The sequence below is a fragment of the Gopherus flavomarginatus genome, chromosome 25 (assembly GCF_025201925.1).
Source record: "Gopherus flavomarginatus isolate rGopFla2 chromosome 25, rGopFla2.mat.asm, whole genome shotgun sequence".
Taxonomy (NCBI): Eukaryota; Metazoa; Chordata; order Testudines; family Testudinidae; genus Gopherus; species Gopherus flavomarginatus.
The window spans coordinates 7,671,065-7,696,048 of record NC_066641.1 but is presented as its reverse complement, the minus strand read 5'-3'; the positions used below and the strand labels follow the sequence as shown (position 1 = coordinate 7,696,048).

General features: G+C 48.0%; 1 protein-coding gene across 22 annotated transcripts in view; it reads left to right on the top strand.

Annotated features, from left to right (window-relative positions):
• Positions 1-24,179, top strand: part of MAPT (microtubule associated protein tau) — a 91,576-nt gene extending 67,397 nt beyond the window's left edge. For 16 of the 22 annotated variants that reach the window (XM_050935033.1, XM_050935032.1, XM_050935031.1 and 13 more), the window contains 6 exons: positions 976-1,029; positions 2,189-2,454; positions 7,631-7,723; positions 11,499-11,580; positions 11,986-12,098; positions 17,343-24,179. In XM_050935033.1, coding sequence (XP_050790990.1) covers positions 976-1,029; positions 2,189-2,454; positions 7,631-7,723; positions 11,499-11,580; positions 11,986-12,098; positions 17,343-17,558 — 824 coding nt within the window. In that variant the 3' untranslated portion in view covers positions 17,559-24,179. Of the gene's footprint in view, positions 1-975; positions 1,030-2,188; positions 2,455-7,630; positions 7,724-11,498; positions 11,581-11,985; positions 12,099-13,958; positions 15,799-16,399; positions 16,536-17,342 lie in introns of those variants that run through there. The other 6 variants (XM_050935046.1, XM_050935025.1, XM_050935045.1 and 3 more) reach the window with 4 other exon arrangements.
• Positions 24,180-24,984: the final 805 nt, after the last annotated feature.

Sequence of the window (24,984 nt, the reverse complement as noted above, 5' to 3'; positions counted from 1 at the left end):
TGATCCATCTGAAACTACTCTCTTGGGTGCTGCAATGTCCAGCCAAGACTCCATAAGAGCTGGAGAAAGAAGGGGGGAAATCTGACCTGTCAATCTAGCAGAGCGTTCAGAGTGAATTTTCTGTAGGTATCTTCCCTGTGGTGAAATCCCCCAGTATCTGGAATGCTGCTGGTGTGAGACAACCTACTTTGCCTCCAGTGTACTGGGAGATTGAGCAGTAGCAAAGTGGGGACGAATAAATCTTGTATTTCATCTAACTCTTGAACAATGTGGTGTTCTGCCTATAGACGTCCCTTTCAGTGAGAAGAGGATCCTTTTATATGGGTACAGTTAGGTATGGTGGGTCTTCCTGTACTTTGGGGAACCCTATAGAATAGCCCCTAGGGTTCATTCACTAGGGTAAGATAGATTAAGGAGTGTGGGTGTGGTAGCACTGTTCATATAACATCCATTACAGTTTTGTGTGTATTGAGCTATGAATAGTTTTTGTGTAATAAGCCTGGTTGGTTAATGGTCTGTCTGCTTCCTTCATATAATCGTCTTGGTTTAGGATGACAACTGCACCTCCTTTATCCTCTGGTTAGATCCCTCTGGGAGTACCATTCATTGGATGCGCTCTGCTCTCATTTGGAAGACTTGAGCTGCTCCATTTTTTACTCCAGCTAGTTTTTCTTTTTTATTTATTGATAGATCTTTTAAAAGGCCAATCATTCATTCCTGAAAGGGGCTAGAGCTGGGGATAGAGGCAACTTTGTATATCATTTTTATTTAGGATACATTCCCCTAACAGTTATGGGGGAGATTAAGCCAGTGCTCTTGATGGTCTCTGAGGATGCTTTCTGCTCCAGAGGTCATAAATTACCTTTAAAATCATGTGTCCTGCTGAATATTTCTTCTGTTCATCCAGACACCGCTAAAACCTTTAACGTTTGAAGCGTAATTGATTTTACTAAAGTTTCTTTAACTTTCTTTCAGCTGGCAGGAAGGAGCAGAGAAAGCCGCCTACCACAGCAGCAAAATCTGAGAAAGGTAAAATGTAAGGCTTCCCCCCCCCCCCCCCCCCCCCGTTCGATCTTGGAAACAGTCAAGCTGCTCAGCTGTCTGAGCTGTTTTAAAAATATTTTGCAATGTCAGTGTTTCTCCTTTTTCATATTTTTTTTAATTACAAAAATTGCATATGAATATTTTTGTTTGTAGCTTCACAGGCATTGAGAGGTTAATGTCACAGCCCTGTACAAAGCTAGTTTTTCATGATCTGTGTTCAGAAAACCAGCTCAATTTTTTGTGTTGGGACCGGGCTCTCATTCGCTGTTAAATTGAAATTGCAGAAATGCAGGTTCCCAGCACTGTTCCACTCCTATTGCATGGAGCAAGTCAACAAAAAGTGTTAGTCTCCCCCAGCTCCCACACTGGTCCTGAGTGAGTGAGATTGAGAAAGAGAGAGTCTGTGTCCTGGTTAGTTCAAGAGGCAGATTAGGGGTCAGATTACCTGGGTTTCATTCCATACAGATGTTGGTAAGAACCATGGTGGGTATTGCCTAAGAACGCTGGTTGGGTTTTGAGCGTGGGTCAGCTCGGATGTAAAGCTCCAAACAACCATTCTATCATTCCTGCCTCTGCCATTCATGCTGGGTGGCTGTGGGCAAGCTGTCCCACATCCCCCCGCTCTGTGCCTCAGTTTCCCCATCTGTTAAATGGGGGCAGTGATGTTGACCTCCATGTAAAATGCTTTGAGATCTGCTGATGGAAAAGTGTACAGAAGAGGTAGGTATTATTTTTAACTAAATGTTTGCAAAGTGCCTTGAAATCCTTAGATAAAAGTGCCTTCCTTCCCAACCCCTGTGATCCCCCGCGCTGTGCCTGTCCCTTCCTTCAGGATTCTCCTCTGCAGAATCGTTACTCCATCGCCTCGATTCACGGGTATTTGTTTCTAGCTAGCCCCTCCCTTTGTAAACCAAGATCCTCCCCAGACTGTGACCTCGTAGGGGGATGGTCAGTACTAGTCATCCCCTGGCTGGTAAGTAACAATCGGAGCAACTTGTGAATGTTGATTCCGTGGGCGTTCCGCATGTCGAATAGCAGGTAGGCATTCTTGGAGTAGATCGATCCATTCTGTAAACGTTGGCAGCACATTGCACAGCAACCCGTGCCTCCACCCTGCTGTTACATGTGTGTCTGTGAATTTCAGGTGAACCGGTGAAGTCTGGAGACAGAAGTGGTTACAGCAGCCCTGGCTCACCCGGCACTCCCGGCAGCCGTTCCCGCACGCCCTCCCTGCCAACTCCCCCGAACAGGGAGCCCAAGAAGGTGGCAGTGGTTCGCACGCCACCGAAATCCCCTGCTTCTGCCAAGAGCCGCCTGCAGACGTCTACCGCCCCCATGCCTGATCTGAAAAACGTCAGGTCCAAGATTGGTTCCACTGAAAACCTGAAGCACCAGCCAGGAGGTGGAAAGGTAAATCCTATATCTGCTTTCCACGTGAGTGTCAGCGGATGTAGCATGGAGTTTTGGCTTACAGCGGAGAGCTCTCTCTTGATTTATAATAGAAGAGCTGCTTGCGGCCTCTCATGTTGAAGCAGCAGCAGTGGATGACAGTAGCTTGCCTAAATTCCAGCCAGTATCTGGTTTAGAATCTCATCAAGGGAATCGGGTGGTTATGCTGAAATTGCTGGCCTGGCTTAGTGAGCCAAGGGAGGGGGCGTGGGCTGCAGAGCCTGGGCTCCAGTCCAAGCGGCAGCCTCAAAGCGCTGTCTGCACAGCTTAGAGCCCTAGTGCGATCCCTGCTAGCCGGGCCGGGCTGTACCCTTAGGCACTTTTCTCACTCAATATAATGATCAAGCAATTTGTCCCTGGAGCAGCGGGGTTACTATCTGGTCTGGGAAGGCTCACAAGCTCTTAATCAAGTCTTATGTGACTTTCTCTCCAGTCATGTGCATGAAAATAGTTTCCTACTACCATGTCTCATTCTGAAGGTTCTGCTGCACTTTCCTTTAGAGACCATGGGAAGCTGAGATGCTATCGAGTAATGGGTAATACCTGTTTTTAAAGCTCGTGGACTCTTTCTGGTGCGTTCACTTTAATGGAGTTTTGCGGTTGCCAGGGACACACGGACTATAGGAGCAGTGCATCAGCTAGAGGTTCCCTTAAGGTCCCTCCAGACTGTATTCTCCGTATCCCCTTCCACCATCATGCCAGCTTCCCGCATGACACAAACTACTTCATAGGCCTCCAACCCCAGGGCCAAATTCTACCTTCAACCTTTGCACCTCTCTTCCGCCACAGAATCATAGAATATCAGGGTTGGAGGGGACCTCAGGAGGTCATCCAGTCCAACCCCCTGCTCAAAGCAAGACCAACCCCAACTAAATCATCCCAGCCAGGGCTTTGTCAAGCCTGACCTTAAAAACTCCTAAGGAAGGAGATTCTACCACCTCCCTAGGTAACCCATTCCAGTGTATCACCACCCTCCTAGTGAAATAGTGTTTCCTAATATCCAACCTAGACCTCCCCCACTGCAACTTGAGACCATTGCTCCTTGTTCTGTCATCTGCCACCACTGAGAACAGCCGAGCTCCATCCTCTTTGGATCCTCTCTTCAAGTAGTTGAAGGCAGCTATCAAATCCCCCCTCACTCTTCTCTTCTGCAGACTAAACAAGCCCAGTTCCCTCACACTCTCCTCGTAAGTCATGTGCTCCAGCCCCCTAATCATTTTCGTTGCCCTCCGCTAGACTCCTTCCAATGTGTCCACATCCCTTCTGTAGTGGGGGGACCAAAACTGGACACAGTACTCCAGGTGTGGCCTCACCAGTGCTGAATAGAGGGGAATAATCACGTCCCTCAATCTGCTGGCAGTGCTCCTACTAATGCAGCCCAATATGCCATTGGCCTACTTGGCAACGAGGGCTCAGTGGGAGCTGGGTTTGTATCAGAGGGCGGAGTTTAGACTTGTGTCTGGAACGGTAAAACAGCCGATGTTGAGACAGTGAAGGGGAGCAGTGGGAGGGAGCACGAGCGTAAATGTCTGAGCAAAGTAGTTGATGGAAATACAAATAATTAAAACAAACATGAGCCTTCCAGCTGCATGGTTCCTTTTGTGGACCTCACTGTATCCCGTTTACAAGGAGAACCCCACGACAATGGGGGCTGTCTAGGTGTGCAGGGGGAAGGCTGTGTGCTTAGGAGAAGGGATGTATTAAGTCTGGGCTGCCAGTCAAACTAAAAATGGTTCTTTTAAATAACCTGTTGAAAACAGAAAACAATTGTTGACCCTCAGATAGAATCATCTTTAGGAACCAGTCGACAAAGGAGTTCATTGTCTTCTGAGGGGTCTTGTTTTCACTTGAATTCCAGGCCACCTCCGTCCCCTGTACTTAGATTTTTCCCACTGCTCTCAGCCTGTTGGATCGGGGTCCTGATCCGTCCTAGGCAGACAATTGAGGGACTAGATACCACTGTACATCTCATCAACATAGGGCAGTGAAGAATCCCTTCTCCCCACTTCCGAGGGGCGAATGCACACTGGAGGGCACTGCTGGCCAAAACCAAACTTGCTGCATGGGGGGAGGGATAGCTCAGGTGTTTGAGCATTGGCTTGCTAAACCCAAGGTTGTGAGTTCAATCCTTGAGCGGGCCATTTTGGGATCTGGGGCAAAATCAGTACTTGGTCCTGCTAGTGAAGGCAAGGGGCTGGACTCAATGACCTTTCAAGGTCTCTTCCAGTTCTATGAGATAGGTGTCTAACAGACAGTAGGTCCAATTACAAGAGCTTGCATTTCTCTGAAGGATGGAGCACTATGTACCTCGTGTACTGTCCTCAGCGGCTGGTTGGGAGCCATTTGTGTGATTATACAGGAGATTTGCTGAGTGACTGGGTAAATGTGTGGCATCGGCATTTAGATATAACATTGGTATGTCACCCGAGTGGCTTTTTGTAGTATTTTAGGTAACATTTTTTAAAAGGAGCATTTTTTGCTGTCACTGGCAATTATCAATTAAATAGTCACGTTCTGCATTTTTATTACAATGTATTAAGTGGCTTTTGGAGTCAGTGCTGGTTTGTGATGCCATCTAAAATTGCAGTCCTCCTTATCGATACCGTTGATACCAACCATTTCTGCAGAGTACTCAGAGCAGAGCTGATGTGCCACTCTAGAGACGTTTCCCCATTCTTCCAACAGTACAAACCTTTCCCGCTGGCTTCTGGCGTGAACAGCCGCATTCCAACCGCCTGCCTTAGGACACGCAGTAAACTGGAACTGGCGGACTTCAAAATTGCAATAGTCCAGTGGGTTCAAAAGTGAAAAGTCAGTTTATTGAAATTGATTAAAGTCTGTGCTTGTTGTAATAAGCCATTTCCGCTTTGAAGTCAGTTATTTAACCCTCCACCATCATCCTAACGAGTGACCTTCTGTTTCCTTTTTTTTACAATAAGAATAAGAACAGCTGAACTTCAAGATGGTTTCCGCTATGTGGGGGGGAAATGGGTGGTGGTCCTCTGGGGATCTTACTGCTGTTAAGTATGCTCGGGTCTTATGATCCCCTTAGTAGGATAAATGTAGCTACAGTGTCCGGAACAAATGGAAAAAGTTTGAGCTTTTGCAAGGCAGCGTAATCTAGTGGATGGAGCCCAGGACTGGGCGTGGGAAGTGGAGAAGGTGTTTATTGACTGCTAAATGTTCCAGGTATTTCCCTGTTAATGGATAATGGCAGCCCAGTGCACTTGGAGGAAAGGCAGACAGCAGGTAGTTAAGGAAAAACAAACGTCAGGGGAGAGACACCAACATCTAACTGAATTGCTTGTTTCAGGCTACGTCCAGACTACCCGCCGTATCGGCGGGTTAAAATCGATTGCTCGGGGATCGATATATCGCGTCTCATCTAGACGCGATATATCGATCCCCGAGCGTGCTTATATCGATTCCGGAACTCCATCAACCCCAACGGAGTTCCGGAATCGACAGGGAGAGCCGCGAACATCGATCCCGCGCAGTGTGGACGGGTGAGTAATCCGATCTTAGATATTCAACTTCAGCTACGTTATTCACGTAGCTGAAGTTGCGTATCTAAGATCGATTTCCCCCCCGTAGTGTGGACCAGCCCTCAGACATATTATGTGTTCGTTGGACTGTCTGTGCAAGTGCACTGCTGCAGAGTCACTTAATGACATGCTGTTGTTTTAAAAACCCGTCCAAACTGATTTGTTTCCAGATTTGCAGAATGACTAATCATGCTAAGACTAAAAAAAGTTTCATCAGCCCCCAGTTTCTACATCTCCATCATCAGCCCTTTAAAAATGAAATGTAGAAAGGAGCTCTGGGACGCAGCCTTCATGGTAGCAGCAATAACCGGTTACAGCAGCCAGAAGCTTTGCTGAAATGTGCATCTGCCGAATGACCAAGGAACGGAGAACGCAGCCCACCAGGCAGTGGAGTTAGTGAAGTGAGGATTTCTTCTGCTCTTACTAAACAGTAACTTTCTCATAAAGTAAACTGAGGGCTTGTCTGCACGCAGAGTCGTACTGGCATGGTTAAAACAGAACAACTCCTCTAGTGTGAATGCAGTTATACTGGTAGAAAGGTGCTTATAGATTCATAGATTTCAAAGCCAGTAAATAGCATTTGATCATCTAGTTTGACCACCTTATGGGGAGGGGGATAAACTGTGGTGGTATAAGGTGCCTTTGTCCCAATATAACTGTGTCCACACTGGGGGCTGTACTGGTATAACCATAGCTGTAAAAACACATCCCAAATTAAAATGGTTATACTGGCACTAAATCTGTCTGTAGATCGGTCTCAGTTAGTGACAGACCAGGCACTCTGAGCATAACAGTATGTAAGTCACCGGTAGATTTCTAGCTTGTGTACATGTGCATTTAGAAACAGTGACTCTGTATTTCATATCTACAGCTATACAAAGAGGCAAATCCTTTAGCCTCGTTTGTAATGGAGCTGGGCTGCCCATTTTACCTAGAATTTAAGACCTTATAAAGTACAAAGATGTTGGTCTCCATTCCTTTGTAGCTCTTTCTGTCTCAGATGTTTGAATCCCTCTGAACCCGTGTGTGGAATTTGACCGTATTTCTGGTTTGTGCTCTTCTTAGCTGTCTGTTTCTGTCCCTTCTGTTCTCAGTCACTCAGCTCTGAGTGAAAGCGAGTCCGCTCTGCTGCAGCTTCTCCAGTCTGACGGTGTTTGGATCGGGGCGGCTGGGGGGTGGCTTCAGGCTCATCTCTTCTCTAACCCCACCAGATTAGAGCTGGGGAATTTATGCAGAGCCCAGCAGAGTTTTCATTTTCATCACTTGGAATTCGAGAGCACTTTCCGACCCACTTATTACTTGGCGTGTTTCCCTCTGAATGTGCTGAAGGAAACTTGGACAGCTGGGTTTTTTGCTGGGTTTTTCTAGCTTGTAAACTGGGGCTACCTACGCTGGAGACAAGCAGTTTTTATCTCGGCTCTAACCAGGCTGCTGTAGAACCAGTAACTTGAGCAGACAAAGCAAGATTGAACCAGCCCATTGGCACTGCTCTCTCTACTGTGTGGTGCTCTGGGTTGTTGTTTGGGTGGTTTAACACAGAGTTGATCTCTGAATGGTGGTGGTGTTACTCATGCTTTTTTCTGGCTGTCAAGGTGCAGATAATGAATAAGAAGCTGGATCTTAGCAACGTTCAATCCAAGTGTGGCTCAAAGGATAATATCAAACACAGTCCAGGAGGAGGCAGTGTGAGTACTTTCACACTTTCATGCACTATAACAAACCTTACTAATAGTGGCATGATTGTGTACGCTAAACCTCCAATGCTATCTTCAGCGACCACGCGTTCGGATAGCTATTGGTGATGTGCAATAAATTAACCCATTAACATGGAAGACCTCGTTAGATAAACTCGATCGAGTCCTGTACGTGCATCGTGTGAACTGATTTTAACTGAAAATCCTTCAAGAAGACAGTGTTCCATAAGAAAATATCCTGTTAACCCAGAGGTTTCTAGCTACCTGGAAGTATAAGTGCCTTGTTGTCAGCAGAATGGAGTGATTGTACCAGACAGAAGATTAGATGGATACTAACGCTCTCTGTGTGCCAGTCGCTGCTGTGGACGGTAGCTTAGGAAGTGCAGGCAAACTGAGGTCCCCTAGTTCTGCAAAGTGCCGTCTCCAGTTGCAACACCATATAAAACACGTGAAAGACCCAGTCACTGCCCGAGAGCTATGTTCAAACTCAGGCAGTGGATGGTACATGGGTGGCAGGGTCCTTTTAAAGATCATGCATCTACTTGTTAATGACAGTGTCTCCGGCATGCTTTAGGCAGTGGCCTGAGAGGACTGATCAGAGTTTTGCTGGACTTGCTGATATGGACAGGGGGATGTTCCGATTTAAGCTGTTAGCTTAAATGGAGGCACCCTTATAGTGACACTGGCAGCTTGTTAGGGGCCCACTCAGAGTTACATACAGTTTGCAAATACACGCCCAGCCCAAACGTTTTACCTCTACTCGTACGGTCCAGGAAAAAGGAACAAAAACTGCATGTTGAGCTCCCGATTGCACTGCTGAAACTCTGGAGTAACTTAATGGACTTGCACCATATCTCTGAGGGCACAATTTGGCTCAAGGATAATAAAGCCAGGAGAGAATATGACAGAGCCAAGGGAAAGACTATCACAGAGATGAGTGGCCACTGTGCTCTCTGTGACCAGCATATGGGAGCTGTCTTATGCTTAGGGACCTACCAAATTCACGGTCCATCTAGGTCAATTTCAAGATCATGGGATTTAAAAAAATCATAAATTTCGTGATTTTGGCTATTCAAATCTGAAATGTCACGGTGTTGTAACCATAGGGGTCCTGACCCAAAAGGGAGTTGTAGGGAGGTCACAAGGTTATTGTGGGGGGAGGGCTATCCTTATGGCTCTGCTGCTGCTGGCAGTGGCTCTACCTTCAGAGCTGGGCAGCTGGAGAGCGGCGGCTGCTGGCCGGGAGCCCAGGTCAGAGCCATGGCCAGCAGCAGCACAGAAGGAAGGATGACACAATATGGTCTTGCCACCTTTACTTCTGCGCTGCTGCCTGCAGACTTGGGTCCTCGGTCCACAGCCGCCACTCTCCGGCTGCCCAGGTCTGAAAGTGGCAGCAGCGCAGAAGTAAGGGTGGCGTGGTAGGGTATTGCCACACTTATTTCTACGCTGCTGCTGGCTGCCGCGCTGCCTTCAGAGCTGTGCGCCCAGCCAACAGCTGCTTCTCTCCAGCCATCCAGCTCGAAAGGCAGCACAGAAATAAGGGTGGTAATACCATGACCCCTCCCGAAATAACCTCCCTGCAACTCCCTTTGGGTCAGGACCCCCAATTTGAGAAACGCTGGTCTCTCCACTGAAATCTGTACAGTACAGGGTTAAAAGCACACAAATAACTAGATTTCACGGGGGGAGACCAGATTTCACGGTCCGTGTTGCTTTTTTCATGGCTGTGCATTTGGTAGGACCCTACTTCTGCTTATCAGCAGCTCTCAGACCTTTTCAAAGCAATTGACTTCCTTTTGTTTTCTCCTCTCTGTGGCTGCCTTTCCTTCCCCCAGGGGCTGGGCTGGCAGAAGGACCTGGCCTCGGGGGTGGTGGTAGGGGTTGTGCTTTCTCCGCATAGGGCCCCACGCTGTCTGATTTTTCCCCAGTTTACATGGTGCTGCTGTGTGTCCTTTGTGAGAGGCCAGCAGTCTCTGCTCTTGCCACTGATTCACTCTAGTGTGGGCAATTGAATTCATGTTTCTTGCCAGTAAGAACTCAGCTAGTTAATGGGAAATGAGCTGTTGCTATAGCAACATTCATCTTTTTTTTTCTTTTGTAACCGTTGGGCACAGACACTCTGCGGTGTCATCTGATAATCCAGTGAGACCTCCTTTTTCTGCTCCACCAGAGAGATGCATTAGGTGAGGGGTGGTCTGAGCATTGCCGGCGGAGCCAGATATCTCTGAGATCTGATCTGGGCTCTGGCATGGATCCCCTCTGGCAGCTTGCTTTGTGCCTCTGTATCCTCTCTGAAATAGGGTTGACTTTTCTCTGCCTCCAGCGGGATCATGAGGGTTGGTTAGTTAATGTCTGTAAAAGGGTTGGAGAGAAGGGCAGAGAATTTCTATTTATTATTTGTAAACTGCTTTGAAGATGGAAGGCTCTGTAGGCCCAGAGCTCAAATATGTTTGGTTCGAGCTTGTATTCTTTTATTGGTGACTACTTAATTTAAATGAAAGGTGTTGAAGACTTCCTGGGATATGTGGGGGAGCCGTGGGTACAGAGAGCAGCAGCGGCTCGGGTTCTCTGAGTCATCCTTTTCTTCCCTCTTGCGTGAATTGCAAGAGCAATTTCCCCGTGTCTGTCACCATTACCAGCTCTCTCCTCTGTGATGCCAAACCCTAGGGTTCTCTTTCTCCAGTTTCACTCTCCCTTGCGTGTACAATGTGTGCTCTGGTATCTATGTGCAAGAACCACATTAAAATAAAGGAAGGCTTGTTATCACTGGTATAACTATCAGATATTTGTCTTTTAAAGTAACTCTCAGGGATATGGGGATGGTTTTTCCCTTCTGTTTTCTGCTCATGTTGTCATTGGTGGGTGGGTGGGTGTTTGTATGTATCCCAGGCCTTTCTAGAATATGATCTGTCATCAGATTGTTCAGTGTGATCTTTCTTACAGCTACAAACCCAGATTTACTTTAACTGCCCCTGTTGTGTGTATTGCAGAACTACTGTCTAGTTTAACCAGTTTAAATGTTTCCAAAGGCTGTTACCCGCATGTCCAAAAAAAAAAAAAAAATTCTAGGTGCTCAGTGTCATGTGATGAGAAATCTTTGAACTCGTTGGTTTAAATGGCACCATTTAAATGAGATGATGAGATGTACACATTCAGACAGGCTCAAAATTTGTAAATGCATTGTAAGTAATGTTGTATGATGTGGTTTTGTGTATTAAAAACTATCACTTTGTAACTTGTGCTTTTTAAAGAAAAACTTTAATTCCATTACATCATTTTTTCAGAAACACATTTCAGTCACTTATTCTGTGCACATTGATCATTTCTGTTCTTTCAGTGTTTGTGGACATAAACTTTGAGTTTTACTTCAGAAAAGGTATTTGTTTGTTGTAAATTTCTCTTTAGTATGTCTTTTTTTGGATGATCTGAATATGAAACTTAATTAAACAACATTCCACTTTTTTCCTCTCACTTAAGCACTTTAAACTGCCTTTGCTTTCCCCCTCCTGTGGAGAACGGATGATAACCTTGTGCATGCTGAACACGTTGATTTTAGAGAGGCCGCTACACATGTGCTTTAATGATTTCATGATTTCTGGTGGCAAGTTCTTCTGTAACTGGGAGTGTATTCATCTTATGGGGGTTTACCTGCACTTTATCTCAAATCTGAATCAGGTCCCAGTGTATTCTGTGCTTTTTTTTTTTTTTATCCTCGGTGATGCTAAAAATGGGGTGTCCTTTCCCTTTTTGTTTTTGATACAAACAGGTGCAAATTGTTTACAAGCCTGTAGACCTGAGCCACGTGACATCCAAATGTGGTTCCTTGGGCAACATTCATCATAAACCAGGTATTGTCCGACTTCGTAGTGCCTGAGCTTTCCAGGGCTTTCTCTGAAGAGCTTGTAACCTAAATTTTAGACATGCCAAGATAAAGAGCAGAGAGGTGGGGCTGGGCTGATGATACAGGGACCAGATAGCAAGTGTGAAAAATCGATATGGGATGCGGCTAATGTATGGACTATCCCCGTAAAATCAGGACTTCTGGTCACCCTAGCTGAGGAAGAGAGACTTAGAATGGCCAGTGTGGGTACCATTTAACCATCATTATTCTGCTCACCCCCCATCCATCAGCACATCTCGGCGCCCAGATGTGACCGCTGTTAAACAGGCAGAGTGCACAATAGATGCGTGACTCTGGAAACCTGGGTTTCGTTCTCTAGCAGCACTTAGCCCCACTCTGCTCTCTCTTCCAGGTGGTGGCCAGGTGGAGGTGAAATCGGAGAAACTGGACTTCAAAGAGAAGGTGCAGTCGAAAATTGGGTCATTAGATAACATCACCCATGTCCCTGGAGGAGGGAATAAAAAGGTAAAAAGCTGCACGGTACTGAGCGCTCCTGCTGTCCTCTCTCAGGTGGGCAGGCGCTCTGTGTACATGTCGGAGTGAGTATGGGGGCAAACACAGATCAGGGTCTGGACACAGCAGCTGCAACCGAGTTTATCCAATTCCTGTTTCATACAAGCTTCCTCTTCTCTGAATGCTGGGTGTGTTCTCTGCCGCAGCTCCTCATGATTATCCAGCCTTCCCCGTTCTTGAAGCCACTACAGCATTTTGGGGAGAGAGGGTTGCGTGGCAGCTGAAATCGGTCACATCTGAGTGAAGCTGTGCTCCTGCTGTCCGCTTGGAGGTTGCTTTTCAAAAGGTGTAAATTGTCACCCACTGGAAGTTTCGGACTCCGATACAAGCACGGGCTTAACTTTAAAGTCAGCTGGACTTCAGCGGGTTGAAGTATGTGCTTAAATGCTGCTCTGTGTCGGGGCCTGATCTGTCCATTCGTCTGACTCATTTGTGCCTCTGAGTAACGGGTTCGGTTTCATGCCGGTGACCTGTCAGCATGGCAACAGCGCATGTCAGCAGAGCTGCCTGCCGAGCTCAGAGAAACGCAGCCCTGCAGGGGAAAGTGGGACACGAGTGATCACTCTAGCGCTATGCAGATAAATACCAGGACGTTCATTTTGCCATAGCGAGATGTTCACAGCGTAGCAGAAACTGACAGTTGGCCAATCCCTTCCTTTTGGAGAAAACCATGAGAGGTGTGTGTGTGGCTTTAATGCAAATGTGAGTGGTAACTTGCAGGCTATAGTCCAACTCGGCCCAGCATGTGTGGTTGAAACTTCCTCTCAATAGACGTTATTCTCCCGCATGTTTTTAAAAGTCCCACGCCTACCCATCCTATTAGTGTCTGTGATAAAGAGCGACACGTTACACGCACAGATCTAAGTATTTGGGGCATTTTGAGCTCTTGGGGCCTTTTACTACCAGGGTGGGGTGGAGTGGGTTGCGTTTGTATTCACCATTCTTTAGCCAATAGGCATTTTAATATGAACAAGACATTTTATTATATATTACATGGATATAAAATCATAGGACTGGAAGGGACCATCTAGTCCAGTCCACTGCACTCATGGCAGGACTAAGTATTATCTAGACCATCCTTGATGGGGGTTTGTCAGAACAAAACAATATGATCAAGTGATTTCTTTTTATTTGCTTTCCTAGTTTTTCTGTTGTTCCCTAAATGTCAGTGTAACTGAATGGGCATACGCCCCGAGCTTTCCTATTGTAAGATGTTACAGCTTATAGTTGGATTTGCATCTTACCTGGTTTTTTCAGCCTCAGCTGCAAAGTATGAAGCAGACTGTTGGACTGGGAAGCTGGCATTTCAGGGAAGTAGTCTATTAAAGACTTGATTTTAATTAGAAATGAGCAAGTTTGTTGACATTTCAGAGAGAAGATATTCTCTTCTGGCCTCAAACTTCAGTCTCCCAGCATGGGCTGAACAGCTGGGCGGGCTATAGGGCTGCCGCAGTATTTGACATCCGAAAGTCTGGTGTGTGTGGCAGGGGGGCAGGCGTAGTCCTTCGCTTGAAGGATATTGATGTGATTTGAACAGTTAAACCCTTGACTAGGCAAAGTGCTTATGTGCAGTCTTATCTTTAAGCACACACTAGTTCTGTCAAAGGTATTGAGACTACTCCTGCCTAAAGTTAAGCACTGGCATAGTGCTCTGCCGAATCGGAGTGTGACTCTGCCAACAAACTCTGTAAAACGTGTTCAGGGCAAAAAAATATTTTTGCTGTTAGCACGTTGTGTGACTACTGCAAATACATAATTTTTATTTATAATTTTATTTATTTATATATTTATTTTTTCATTTTCATTGTTTAGACATGAATTAAGAACTTGCTTGGACTGTCTGTGTCGATTTTCTTAGTGCTGAATGCCCTGCTGTGCCATTACCGGTTCCCCACGAAGGGTGGTGTATTGCTGTGTGCACACACCCATGTGGCTGCATATCAAACAGTGAGATTTAGTCAGTTGAATAATGATCAGACCTCATGAATAGCCAGTAACAACAAATGGCATTTTTAAAGGATCTGGATCTGTGTATACACAGATACCTTTTTTTTTTTTTTCTTTAAGACCTGCAGTAAATTGTTCATTAAAACAAATATACATTGAAGATACTTCATAATTCAGTCTTTGTTTATTAGCTAAAAATTAAAGTCCTGTTTTTAAACACAGCCTATGGCTGAAGACTTGGATGATAGTGCTTGAAATGTTCTCACAGCAAAGTGAAGGGCACCAGCATCTGAAATGAGACACTGAATACAGCACAACTGGGTGGATGAATTGGGCAGGAACCATGCAAGGATGCTGGGATGGGGGTGATGTTTTGTGGATTCATTAGTCAAATTTGGGGACAGTGGGACAAAGTGTTCGATTTCTCTGCAGTAGGAGTGAACTGGGGGAAGGTTATTGTTGTCTTGCTGATTGTTCAACCTTTTTATCAAAAACTTGACGAGATGGAAAGGTTCTGTTCAGCTCTGTGTTTCAGCACTTGGTTTTTAGATGCATTTTGTAAATGTCTTGAAAAACTTTCTAGCTGTCAGCCTCTTCCAGCAAATGCACTAGCTTCTCTGACTGAGGAATTACTTGGCTTCCGTCCCCTTCTCTCACTGCCATTACACATCGAGCTGTACTGTACCACTCTCTTCCTTGTTCAGCTTAAGCATCTTTTCATTTCTTTTTATCTCCTTGTACAGTCACTGAGCCATAGTTAGAAGCTTTTGCCATTTGGAGCAGTTGACAACACACCAACATGGCTTCTCTGATCCCATGTGGTTGTGTATCGCAGTATTGTAATTTAGCCACAGGCCTCATTCAGTCATGTGATCACGATACTGAAATCACACCTTCTGGGTACATAAATATAACTCCGGCTACATCTACAGTGCAAAAAACAAACCTCGGCAGCGAGTCTCCGAGCTCAGGTCAGCTGACTTGGGCTCACACTGCAGGGTTCCATATTACAATGGAGACATTCCCGCTCGGGCTGGAGTCCAGGCTCTGAGACCCTTGCTGGGTTCCAGAGACCGGGCTCCAGCCCGAGCGGGAATGTCGACACTGCTATTTTTAGCCCCGCAGCACAAGCCTGAGTGAGTTGAGCCGAGCTCCGAGACTCAGTGCTGCAGGAAGTTTGTTTGTTTGTTTGCAGAGTTAGATCTGCAAAAGACCAAAGAGGGTAACATGCGCTGTACAGGCCCGGTGTAGCCTACACAGTCCCTCTCGTGTCCGGTGGCCGTTCTCACCCTTTAACCCAGAGCTGCTAGCTGCCAAATCCCAATATGCAATGTTCCCTCTTAATCCAGGGAGGAGCTGCTTGGACCAGGATCGAGTGGCACCTGTAGTCTCTTTAGGCTGTATCTCCGTTCAAGGGAAGCTGCAGTTGGTTCCATTTTAGAGAAATTAGGCATGGCCCTGACCAACTGCCAGGATGGGCCTTGGCTGGAGCAGTTTGGGCACCCACTGCTCCTTGTGACGGTTTCTCGCCTTAGTGGCTGTTAGGCTAGGAGAGGATGGGAACATCAACTGTGTTCTAATTAGTACTTGGCCATGAGAGGTGGGAAAATGGATATTTGGAAAATGAAGCTGCTTCCGTCCCAGAGGTCCTCCCCACAGGAGTAACTCTCCAAAGTTACAGGGTGAGACAACCAGATAGTCTGCATTTGCTTGGTGAGTGCGAGTGTGTCTACGCTGCACGTGTACACGGGTAGGAATACCCAAATGCTAGCTGGACTCCTGGGTTTGTCCTCACCTTGTGGATCCATGTGTCACATCTTCACTGTTGTCTTTAGCTGAGCTAGCTAGAATCAAGGTAGCCTGGTATGTGAGCAGCCACGTCTCTGGTTGCAAAGTAGACATCCCCTTAGCGACTGCAGGATGTTTAAGGACCACAGGATGGTTCGGGACGCTGATTCTTGACAGCTGCGTTCAGGTGCGGTAAAGCTTTGCAGCGCGGACCAGGCCTCGGTGCTGCTGCTACAGCTGTGGCTTCAATTGCACTTCTCCCTATGAATCTGCTTTGGATCGTATCTCTGGGCATCTCCTTTCTCATAGCAAGTGAGATTTTCTTTTTCCCGCCTAGCTCCACACCTCCTGGCCCTGTCGTTCTTTTTCTCTCTCTATGGGCTCAGTGAATTTCCCCTCTCTCCTTTGATGCGTTTTGCAGACCTATTCCTCCCCTCTCATTTCTTTGCTGTCGGTTTTAATTCAGTTCATTTTGTCGCTGACGCCCTTTTGCGCCCCACTGATTTCTCCACCTATAGAGAGAGAAGGGCAAAGACGATGAACGTGGTGCACAAAATGGTGTGTCCCAAAGCGCAGGGCCTCAGGCATTGCTCACTGAGCCCGCCATCCCCGAGGAGAGCCCGCTCCCAGACTTGCAGCCTGATGGCGATGCCAGTAAGTAGTCACTCATCAGCTTCCACCGTAGAGGGGGGTTTGGCGAACGCTAGCCAGGGGCGCGGCGCCGGTGCCTGTCTGTAAATGCTCGGTATCGGCGTGCTCAGCTGGATCGTGTGTGTGTGTGATGGTGACAGTCATGTAATTGGACACTGGGTGGGGGCAGGTTCTGGTCCTTCCTCCCCCTTTGAGATTTGCCTGTTCACCTTAACTTGCAGCAACCTCTGCTGCTAGCCCCAAGACAAAGCCTCCCAAAGAGGTACTTGGGGTCAGGCTGACCCCCTCCCCCCCCAGCACACTTTGCTGTTACCTGAACGTAGTGAATAAGAGCAGGCCTGCAGTGATGAAAAGCCAAAAGCGTTAGCCCCTGTACTGCCGATCAGTTGTCTCTGGTCCCCTCTTCGGCGTTTGGCAAAGGGGACTCCGCTTTTGGCCTTGCTAGGCCGGGGTCTGAGAAAGTCACTGCTCCGCTGAAGTGAGGCCAAAGCAGGCTCGTTGAGCCCAGGTTCTGCCCTGGTTTTCCTGCAGGCACCTCCCTTTACCGCTAGCGGTTCATCTGCCTGAGGGCATTGGGCCGTTATTGGCAAATGGTTCCTTCAGGCTTCAGCCCCCACCCTGTCAGAGGGCTGAACATGGAACAGAAGGTGCTGTGCTTGTCCTCCATTCACCTGCTTCCTCCTCGCCGCACCCCAGGCATGGCTGGTGGGGACAGAGCATTAACTCACCATTCACCAAAGCCTCTCACATGGCTCGACTGACCCTCCCCCCCCAATGTCGGGGCTCACCCTGCGCCTTTTCTTTGTGCAGATCGAGTCTCACAAGCTGACCTTCCGCGAGAATGCCAAAGCCAAGACTGACCACGGAGCCGAAATCGTCTACAAGTCCCCCACCATCTCCGGAGATGCCTCCCCCCGTCGCCTTAGCAATGTCTCCTCCACCGGCAGTATCAACATGGTGGACTCCCCCCAGCTGGCCACGCTAGCTGACGAAGTGTCTGCTTCCCTGGCCAAGCAGGGCTTGTGATCGCCTGGCGGTGGGCGGAGAGAAGAGAAGAAAAGAAAAATCAATCTGGCCTTCTTCCTCTGTTCCTTTTACAACTACTCCTCCCTCCCTCTGCCCCCCAAATGGGTAACGATTTAACCTACTTTTACTGTCCATTCAGCTCTGGCTCCAGGACTTCAGAATCAGTAACAGCATTAGATACAAACCCTCATCTTCCAGTGATCACCCCCACCCCCTCAAGGGAGTTTGGTTTCTGGAGAGGTTGGTGCCGCTTAAATTTAACGTCAAGCAAGGTACAAGCCTGTTCCCCTAGGGCCATCTCAGTCAGACTAATTTCCAGCCTGCCAAAGATACAGTGAGACCGGCACCTCCCCACCTCTAGCAACATCCCTGGTTGTTTCCAGCACTCACCCACCCAGCCCCTGCTTAAAACATGTTGAATTGTCCCAGCAATTTCCTGGGAGCAGACCGCCCCCTGCTGGGGAGTCTGGGGCACTGCACTCACCATGGAAATCTCATGTATGCAGTGTTGTAGCTGTGTCATTCCCAGGATATGACACAATAGGATGGGTGAGGTAATAGTGTTTATTGGACCAGCTTTGGTTGGTGAGAGAGACAAGCTTTCAAGCCACACAGAGCTCTTCCCTCCGGTCTGGGAAAGTACTTGGTGTCACAGCTGAGTAACTGCGAGCACCTTTCCTGGACCCGAGGAGGAGCTCGATGTAGCTGGAAAATGTGTCTCTCCCACCACCAGAAGCTGGTTCAATAAAAGCTATTACCTCGCCCGCTTGTGTGTCTGATGAAAATCTCAGACTAGTTAATACTATGTAGAAACCCAGAGACAGTATGGGAGGCCACCCACCTTCCCCAGGGACTTCTTGGGGAGGGATGTGACAGCAACAGCCCTTTTCTCCCCTGGAATTTGGCCCCGAAGCTATTTGGATTCCAGGTCACAGGCTGGGAGCCAGGATCTAACTGTCTGTCCTCTAATTAAAAGGCACCAGTGTTATTCCTTATACCCAGCAAAACTGACTTTCAAGTCCTGGGAGCCCACAGCTTCCCTACACTCGGAGCGAGTGGCATGTCCCAAAGGGGGGAGTACTAGTAGCCACGGCAAACTTGCTGTTCTCAGAGCTGGTTCCTTTGTCTAGGCAAGGATCTCGCCTGCTCTCTGGTTTGACTAATGCAGTTTTAAGGCTCCTTCTTTTAACTTGTATTAATGACAACAGCTGGCGACTTTTTTCTCCCAGGCTGTTCCTCTTACAAAAGGATTTCAGCCTTCAACCCAGGCTTCTAGGGGCAAGGCCTGCTCCCACCACTGCTCTTCTCCTGGGCTGAGGCCTCTTACCCTACTTAATTTGATGGCCTTGGGCATGTATCCAGTTCACTGCCTCTTCCTCCTATCCCACTCCCATGCCTGCCAGCGTGTGTCCTGTGCACTGTGTGTTCTGGAGTGCAGGCAACCCTGGGGCGCAGTCCCTCTGCAAGGCAACTACATGCTGTAAACGCTGGGTGAGTGGGTTGGGCGACCTGTTGTAAGAAACAGCAGAGTGCTGGGGCCATTCTGACCCATCTGGATTCCTAAGAAATAGTGTGAAGATGGAGCGATGGCTGGTATTTGTTTCCCTCCCTCAGTACCTGTAGCCTTTCTGTTCCTGCCATGGCATGAGGCTAAGGTCATGCTTATCTGTGTCTGTCTGACTGGTTGATGTGGACTTGAATTCTCTGAGGCTGGCCACACAGATTTCTCAACTTCTGTGTCTGTTTCTGAGATGGTGCCTTAGCCATTGCAAAGTGAAAGTTCTCTTGCCCTGATGTGAGCTGAATGAATAGAGGACTTCTGTGTTCTGTGCTGTCATCCAGTCGAAAAGGGAGACGCTTGAGTTAGACACATCTAGGACAGCTAAGAGCTGCGGGATTTGAGTTCTCCATCTTGTTAGCATAACAATGCCTAGACTGAAGGCACGTTTCTTTGGTCAGAGCAATGGATAGAGGGTGGCAGAGCCACGGGCAGGTGGAAATAGTATCACTATTTCACCTAGCGATTTTGGAAGAAAATCTTTACGTCCAGGAGATAAGATGTGTAGAAATTGGGCTTCCCTCTTCTCAAACCCAACTGCCTGCCCATAAATCCCTCCCACCCTCCCATATACTCCCAGGTGGCCCCTGCATCCTTTAAGCTCCAAAAACTGGCTCCAGGCGGTGGTAATGATGACACTAGGGCCTATCAATTGATTTAGCAAAGGGATGCTCTTGAAGTGTGTCCCGGCTGGCCTGGTTTTGTCGGAGTGGTGCATTTCATGCTGGAGCTGTTGAGTAGATGAGTCTAGGATTTTTTCTTTGGCATCCCCTTGTGTTGTATAGTGGGATTTGTCTGTATATGCTTGGAAATCACCAGGGTGATGATTGTTCTATAAGCATGTGTTGTATAATTCAGTAGGTAGGTTTTGAACTGCCTCCCTGTGCTCAGTCCTGAGCTAGAATTCAGCCAAAGCGACTCTCGCTGTTGTCTGTTTAATCAGAAAAGGGTGAGAGCACATCTAGCTATATATAGCCAGAGACAAATGCAGTAGAACTGAACTGGGTCAGCACTGACCTGGTAGCAGCTCAGGATGGGAAATGTGTTTCCAGAAGCTGGAGGGTTCTAGTCCCATGAGCTGTGTATGTTTTCTGGGAATTCAAACAAGAGAGACGACTCTGGAAGTTCATCATGGAAGGTGATTGCACTGCTTAGCTGGTGGAATTGTCCTGCGAGATAATTGGAGGTCGTCACTGAGCCCAGCCCTCGTCCTGTGCAGGACTGGGCCCTACAACGTGTCCTCTGAGGCTTTTTCCAATCTTCCTTAGATGCCCCAGGGGGTGAGTCTGCCCTGGCTTCCTATAGGTTATTCCATAGCCACTGTCAGGAAAACCTTTCCCGAAGCCAAGTGCTGGTGTTGGCACCTGAGGGGCTCGGTAGTGGCGATAGGAGTTCTGCAGGCCTGGTGATGACTGTTCTCTGGATCACATTTGAACCCATGAGTGCTATAGATCCCGGCAGCATTTTAATGGACGTTAAACTTTAAAAAGGAGGCAGAGCGGATCCCCTCTTGTACCACCCACTGAACGCCTCCCGGTGATCTCCAGCAGGCTGCTTGGGCTAGAGGTCAGGGGATTTTCGAATCATAGAAGCGTTTGCAGTCCCTGGCACCCCTGTACTGCCCCCTTTGCAGAAAGGGAAAGGGAGGCAGGCTGGGAGGAGCGATTTGCCTAAAGTGTCACTGAGTCATTGAGCTGGGATTAGAAGTGGGGGAGCAACCAGTAAAGCCTTTGATTTCACAGGAGTGACATTTCCTCTGTTACCCAGCAACCCACTGGTGGGAGAACCAGAGGGCAGCTCTGTTCCTTGTTCTGCAACTCCAGCTGCTAGTTCCCACCCTATGCAATGGCTGCCTTGAGGCTGGGAACAAGGCTCACTTCTGTGCCATTAACAAATGGTCTTTGATCACAGGGCCCGTGGTCACAAGGCTGACTCCCCAGTAAGGTGACCAGAGAGCAAATGTGAAAAATCAGGATGGGGGTGGGGGTAATAGCTTATATAAGAGAGGCCCAAAAATCACGACTGTCCCTATAAAATCAGGACATCTGGTCACCCTGCTCCCCAGGGATATAAGGCAGAAGCAGCTTTAACGTCTGGAAGTGGTGTGTTAGTCATCTCCTGTGGCTACACTGTGAACAACCTGTGCAGAAGACAGGCCCAGCTTCTCGGGCGTCTGTGCTAGCTTAGCAGACCACTCCTGTCCAGTGGTGTGAGTGCAGCTCTTTGGGATGTCAGAGGCCAGGGCATAAGACACTCATTGCTGGACATGGGAGGGGGTCTGTGATACCATGTCCATGCACCTGGCTTGGAGGCTGTGCATCAGAGGGTCACAGTCACAGCCTTGCAGGATGGGGCTGCCTGAATTCTAGCTTGGGATTAAATAGAGTACCAGGGACCAGAGCTGCCTCATTGATACCAGGGTGACTTCTTGGGGCTTTCAAGTGTCAATTATGGAAGAGTAGGGGAGCTGCTACTGGCCCTGCTGCCACCTTTGCATGCTCTCGTCTTCTCCAGTGGCCACAGTGCCTGGCCAAGAAGCTCTGTCCTTCAAACGAAAACTGCCCTTCACAATAAAAAGAGCTGAGCGCTGCTGGGCAGGGCTGGTGGAGCCCTGAAGTCAAACATTAGATGCTTTGGGTTTGCACCATTCTAACCCTTTGTTTTAGCCACTTGTTTACACAACCCTGAGTGCAGATTAAGGTTAAAACAAGAAAATATCCTCCTCTTGCTGCTTTTGTTGCTAGGGCAACCTATTCAGAACAAGCATGAGGTCATGGGCCTTGGCTGCTGCTTGCCAGCCCTTCCCCTGCTCTGCATGCAGTTCCTCCTAGCAACCTGCTGCACCAAAGAGGCTTAGCTCTTCTGGTCTGAGATGTGCTCCTATTCCTTCCCCAATTGCCTGGCTCAAGGGCAGGGCTACATGTGGTTTAGGTGAAGCTAATTCTGAGGATGAGATGTCATTAAAAAGTCAGTATTAGGGCAATAGAACAGGCTGAGGCTGCTGCTCTAGTGGAAGTGGGGATTCACTGGCCCAGTTCCCCCAGTGACAGAGCCTTAGTGAACCCAGCAAGGGGCCTGTGTAGGGCCACTGCCATGCTCGGTGGCAGGATTTCAAACAGCTCAGCCCTGTTCGTGTGCCTGCTATTTTACTGGGGAGACCTGCATCAAACAGCCCTTTGCCAAGGTGAATTAGCCCAGGGTGAACTGCAAGGTGCCAGCAACTGCCCCTTCTGTCTGTGCTACTGCGCTGTTTTAGAGGCACAGGGCTATTGCATCCTAGATCGTATTCCAGTAGCAGTGCTTGTTGCAACCTTACCTCCTGTATGAGGAGCAGCGACTGCCCTGAGTTAGCATCTAAGAAATATCCTCTACCAAGCACTGAATTAAAACAGGGGCCATACTGCTCCCTACCAGCATCAAGCCAGTCCGAGGTAACAGCAGGATTTGGCCCAGTATGAACAGAGCAGCCTGCTGCTCTTGTACCAAAACAACTGAGCCAGCAGGAGTCTTGGTTCTGGTGTATGGTCTGACTCCCCCAGAGATGAGCTAATCTGAAGGCAGCTCAGTGGCAGGTACCAGTGTGGGTAAACTGCATTCGAGCTGGCTGCTGGGCAGAGGAGGTCACAACACTGGTTTCCTTATAATTACTTTCAAACTGAGCTGAAGTTGAGTTGTAGATTTTTAAGCTGTGAGTCAGTTCAGCTGGTTTGGTGGGTGGCACAAATTTGAGCCTGGAGTTTCTAGCCCATGAGCAATGGTCTGATGTCTCTAGGGTGCAGCACAGCCAGGTGTGGTGGTCATTCTGATCAGTCCTTCAGGAACCAAGCAAAGGTTGACTGTAGCATTGGCTTAGCTTTGAACTTTGAAAGGCAGATGCTAGCTGGGGAGTTGAGGGCAAGCAAGTCAGCCTAGTGGCCAGCACCTATTTCCACAGGAGTCTCCATGTTCACTCAGAGGAGACATGCAGCATGGGATGCTTTATTGCCTAATGCCAGCTGGCTGCTTGCTGAGGATGGCAAGGGTCCCTGCCAATAGTTCCACTTAACTGGACTCTTATGATTGTAAGAACCTGTAAAGTCTGTGATTATCTTTGTATCATTGTGGGATGACAGGACAGAAATATCCTAGGGTTCCTATGTAAATGAGCAACTGGGAGAACCATTTTAACCCTTTTCAGCTTCTGCTGAAGACTGGGTACCTGCCATGCTGTGAATCTGCTTAGCCAACTTTGACTGAGATCAGTGTGGCCAAAGTTATGTCTTGCTGCAGGCCCCTGGCCTAGGCAGAGACGCTTGGAGTTGATGACTTTTGGCACAGGCAGCAGCCAGTTACTTTAGAATGTAAAAAGCTGGAGTTTAGAAATGGGGGGGGGGGTTAGTTTTATTAACCCTTAGAACCCTGGCCTGAACATCATTTGTGGGGAGCTTACAGAAATCTGCCATCAACCCCCTTCCCCGATGTTTCAACTTGCTACTGTCAAGAGTCCTACAGTCATTGCTGTCTCTGGAGCTTCTCCCTGCCCTTTCCAGCCCCCTACTCTGCTGTCAGCTCTCTTTACCCTCCGGCTGGGTCCCAGCCTTCCTGTGCAGTTCTGACACCTCTTCCTGCAAAGTAGCTAGTCCCAGTTCCCACCTTAACTCTCCAGTCTCCGAGAGCCAAGCCTGACCTCCCAACCCATAGAACATGGTCATTTTATAGATGTCACCTACCTGAGCCTTAAGCCAGGGCCTGAGATTTACTGCAAAGGGATAGTACATTGATGTACTTATTGTTCCTTTGGTCTGAAAAGGGTTAAAACTGGCACTAGAGAACCATATTTCTGAACTCCAAAAAATGCTTACCATAATTGTCCTTTTGCCACTTCAAATTCCCGTATTTGCAATCCTGTGATTCCCTTTTTAATTTTGGGGGAGGGGGGTAGGAGGGCTTAATCTCTGTATGATCATCCTAGCTTAGCTTCCTGTTTGTGACTGTCCATAGTGTAGTGTGTGTTTTAACAACTGGTTTACACTGATTGTTGCTGTACAAGTGAATTTGGAAATAAAATCATTACTACAATAAAATGCTGCTTTGGTGGGTCTGCTAGTGTGGGAGGGGATGGAGAGGCTGGGTCTGTTCGCCCCATGTGGAAACACTGCTGGTACTCAAGACAGTTGGGCAGAGCTGCAGTAGAGTCAAACGTCCCCTCTGAACAGGGCCATGCAAAAGCCTAAACTTTTTCAGACTGTGCCAAATCTTCCAATACAATGGGCACAGCAGCAGCACGTAGTGTGGTTCATCTGCTCCATTGTCACATGCACCTACCCAAAGAGACACTTTCGAGCTGTAGGCCATGTAAATACCTTGCTGCCTAGGTGAGAACGAAGCTCTTGCCAATGACAGAGGTGAATGTTCCATCTCTGAAGAGCCAGGCTTCAGTTAACCTTTCAGGGCTCTGAGCACAGCAAGGGTTTTATGATGAGCGTGTGAAAAGGACAGGCCAGGTCCTGTGAGATTTCCAGCCCCCCACCCAGGCTTGAGGTCTCATGGGATTTGGAGGTCTGGGCTCACAGCCACCATCCCTTAGCTAAGCTGCTGTGGGCTGGGTTGGTCACAGCTTTGGGGTTTTGAAGGAACATTTTCCTGTGCCATGGGACTGCCCACAAGTGGTGGAGGTTTTTGTTTTTTTTTAACCCTTCCTCAGATGGAAACCTGGGGTTGGATTTTGGGCAAGCAGCCAGCTGAAATTCTTCCCCTCCCAGAGGTCATTTAGTTGTGTCAACTTTTGGCAAGTGCTTAGTGTAGAAACTTGCTGATTTAACTCCAGAGCTATAGACAGCATCCCAAGGGTGTCTTGTTACAAGATGGGGGCACACATGAGCTAGGGCT